Here is a 3,941-nt window from a genome sequence, read left to right as displayed (position 1 = left end):
ACATTTTCTGGGTAATGGAGAACTAGTGTGGGGTAGTGCCTAAAAAACTTAGCTGCACATCAGGATTTTCCTGATTTTAGTCCTGCCCCTTCCGTGAAATCCATAGATAGCCTTAGACAAGCCTCTCCCTCTCAGCTTCAACTCCCCAGCTGAAATATGGGCAACAATATTTTACAGGGTTCTTGCTAGGCTTACATCAAAATAATGCATGCTTTGCACAAAAGGTGCAACACAAATGTGAAGTATTACTTATCATTGCCAAAACGCAGAATGATTAAGTAGACTGACAAATCAGTGCAGTTCTTATAGGGCTAGTTTTACCACCCTGAATGTAAGAATCAATTTTTTATTTTTATTTTTTTGCAAAAATCATTATAGACATTGATTTTTTAAGTAGGATTTAAGCAAAGAGAAGCGTTAGAAAGGACTCCAGAGCAGGTAAACAGTCATCATATAGAGTCCCTGAGAGCTTTTAAAAGGGCTAAAACACATTTATTCATCCAGGGTTTTTAATTAGATTTATAGATTCTATCATTGTTTTATATTGTTTTGATGTGTTAATATTTTAACTTTGTCTTAATCTGAGTTGTTGTGTTATAAACCGCCCAGAGACATGAGTTTTGCACAGTATATAAATATGCTAAATAAATAAAAGGGATCATACTAAATGTAACTCTAGGGGTTAAACCACAAGTGACACTAAATGCATCATTAATGTGCCCTTTATGAGGCTTATGAGATAGCTGTAGAATGGCACAAACAAGGAAGCACTAAGTGGGATCTAGAAGTAGCCCCATTGTCTCTCCAGAAAAGCTAGATTTCCAGGACTCCAAGGGTAATCTTAGGTAAACAAACAGGAACTGAGAAAAAGTTCAGAAAACCCAGATACCTTCTGTTAATTGCATTGTCTCTGGGAACAGATTACTTTTTTCAGATAACTTTTTTCAAATAGCCCCACCTCACTTTTTTCAAATGATCAGACACAACCCCAAATCCTCATTAGTTCTCATTCCCAGCTGTAACCAAGTATGAAGTATGCATAATGGTGGTTGTCCACAACCTACCCTTCTAAACTTTCTCTCTCCTTGCCCTTGGCCTTACCTCTAGTTTCCCTTGTATTGATTAAAAAAAAAATATTTCTCAAATATTTGGACCGCAGATTTTTAGGCAGGGAGTGCATTCCAGAGTCTTGAGGCAACAAGAAGGCCCATCCTTGTCTAGCCACCAGACGAGCTGGTGGCAACTTCAGATGAACCTCTCCGGATTAGCTCAATGGGCAGTGGGGCTCATGGTGAAGAAGATGTTCTCTTAAATACCGAGGGCCTAAGTTGTTTAGGACTTTATAATTATAACCAGCAACTTGTATTTTGCCTTGAAACTTATTGGTAGTCAGTGTAGCTCTTTTAGTACAGGAGGAATATGGTCTCTCCAAGATGACTCTGAGACTTACATGGCAGCCGCATTCTATACCAACTGCAGTTTCTGGACTACAAAGGCAGCCCCACATAGAGCACATTGCAGTAGTCAAGTCTGGAGGTAACTGCATATGTACCATTGTTCTGAGGTTTTTTATCTCAAGAAATGGACACAGCTGGTGTATCAGCTGAAGCTGATAGAAAGCACCTCTGGCCACTGCCTCAACCTGGGACACCAGGGAGAGGTTTGGATCTAGAAGCACCCTCAGACTGCATACCTGTTGCTTCTGGGGAAGACTGTAAGCTCCTTTGGCAAAAGGAGCTGTCTATATTATCTATAGATCAAAGTGATCAAATTGGATTACTAAATATATATATAATGAAGAGGTAAGCTATTTTATCAACTCCTGCTTAGAATAGGCTTCTTGATGCTCATGTTTTGCTGTATTCTGACAGAATATTAGCATTCTGGACTTCGCGTGAAAAATGTCACATACAGAGCAATGCCTCTTGCTGATGTTATCTTGTTTTGGTTGCTTTGCATGCTTTTTATTGCATAAAGGCAGAAAGATAAATCTCGTGCTTTAAAAATGCTAATGTAGAAGGCACATTCCTTGGAGATGAACACTGTCCTTTCTAATTTTTGGCATATGGTATTTGTCTTGTAGAGTTATGTCACTTGACAAGACATACATGGTTCTGCCCCACAAAATATGTCAAACATTTACAAAAGTGTTTTTCGCATGGAACATGTAGAGATAATTCATTCCATCACTGATACAGTAGCTATGGATGTATAAGAATATGGCTTTAAAATTTGCCCATCTGCTAGACAATTATTGCAGTTGGTGGGTACTTGAATTCTTTACATTAGCACCAGGATAAAACTTCACATAAATTTTAAGAGTGTATTAATTGGTCATTCCTCTTTCCCTTCTTTCCCCTCCCAAGAGGTCGGGAGGGGAGCTCACACAGAGATAGGCAGGTAGGTCCATCCGACTTTTTTTTTAAAATGCTAAGACATTTTATTTAAGCTGCAACACACATAGCTTTAAAACATTTAAATAAGGTGAAAATTAATACACCAAACTATCAGCAGTAAAACATTCCCATTGGAAATGTATTTACATTCTCAAGAATCTTTTGTTATCATCTTACTCTGGTGTTCTTATGTGTTTCTAGTTTGCTCCATGTGTTTTCTATAGCCAAGCAAAAGTAAATCAGATTTTGAATGGGAAGTGTATTTACTGCAAAGAAACAGATTTCACAGAGTAGCCAGCTTGGGCAACAACCAAACCTGCAGGAATGATCATATAAACAAAGACACATTTTCAAAGCCATGAACTTTCAACTGCTCTTCCTTAACAATGTCAGCCTCCAGGAGGAACTGGCAAATGTTCTTCATCTGGTTACCTTGCAACTGGATCACTTCCCACTATTCAGGATGTTCACAGTACCATTATGGGCAAATTTTGAAGGTTTTCACCAGCTTCTTTTTGCCATAGTAATCTGAAATCCCCTTAACACTAGCTAGCTTCTTTCTGCCATTTTGTGTCTGAATCTTTCTATGTATGTAGTCTTCATCCCCTGCTGAGAGTAAGTTGTCAACCTGAGTTGCATCAGCAAAGGGGATGAAAGGTTGGAGGTTCTGAATAGTGGGCATGTGAGGCTGTGGTTGGGTACTGCTTAGGGCGGGGGGACACCACAGCTGGGTTTGCTTGTTCTCTCAGGTTCAGCAACGTCAGAGGGGGAAGAGAAATTCAAACAGACAGTGAGGCCTTGATGGCAACAGAGAGGTGAGTCAGGGTGGGGAAAACAGGTGTGATGGCAGCAGCAGCAATGTTCAGTCCATCAAACCTATGATTCATATGAAAATGCCTTATCTTACACTGAGTCAGATCATTAGCCCATCTTGCCCAGTGCAATCTATTCCAGCTAGCATTCCATGCTAGAGATGATTGAGAATAGGCTCAGGGCTCCATTCTGTCACCAGTGCTTTTTAACATCTACATGCAACCGCTGGGTGAGTTCATCAGGAGGTTTGGTGCTTGGTGTTATCAGTATGCTGATGACACCCAAATCTACTTCTCCTTTTCATCTTCAGGAAATGGCACTCATTCTCTAAATGCCTGCCTACAGGCAGTAATGGATTGGATGGGGGAATAACAAATTGAAGCTGAATCCAAGCAAGACGGAGGTGCTCATTGTGGGGGCTCAGAATCTGAGGGGTGAGTTAGATCTTCCTGTGCTGGATGGGGTTACACTCCCCCAGAAGGAGCAGGTGAGCAGCTTGGGAGTACTCCTGGACACAGGCCTCACCCTGGTATATCAGGTGGAGGCCATGGCCAGGAGTGTTTTCTATCAGCTCCGGCTGATTCGACAGCTGCGCCCATTCCTTGAGGAGGATGACCTCAAAACAGTGGTGCACCAGCTGGTAACCTCCCGGCTTGACTATTGCAATGCGCTCTACATGGGGCTGCCTTTGTAAGTAGTTCGGAAACTACAGTTACTGTAGTTCAGAATGCG

General features: G+C 41.1%; 1 protein-coding gene across 1 annotated transcript; it reads right to left on the bottom strand.

The window, feature by feature from the left end:
• Positions 1-2,724: 2,724 nt before the first annotated feature.
• Positions 2,725-3,078, bottom strand: LOC128351996 (eukaryotic translation initiation factor 1b-like). The gene is given in 1 exon segment (XM_053312155.1): positions 2,725-3,078. A coding segment is annotated over 1 exon segment (354 nt).
• Between the last annotated feature and the right edge of the window lie 863 nt (positions 3,079-3,941).

Source organism: Hemicordylus capensis, chromosome 1, assembly GCF_027244095.1.
Source record: "Hemicordylus capensis ecotype Gifberg chromosome 1, rHemCap1.1.pri, whole genome shotgun sequence".
Taxonomy (NCBI): Eukaryota; Metazoa; Chordata; class Lepidosauria; order Squamata; family Cordylidae; genus Hemicordylus; species Hemicordylus capensis.
Note: the sequence above shows the minus strand (reverse complement) of the source record. Positions and strands in the feature narration are given on the sequence as shown.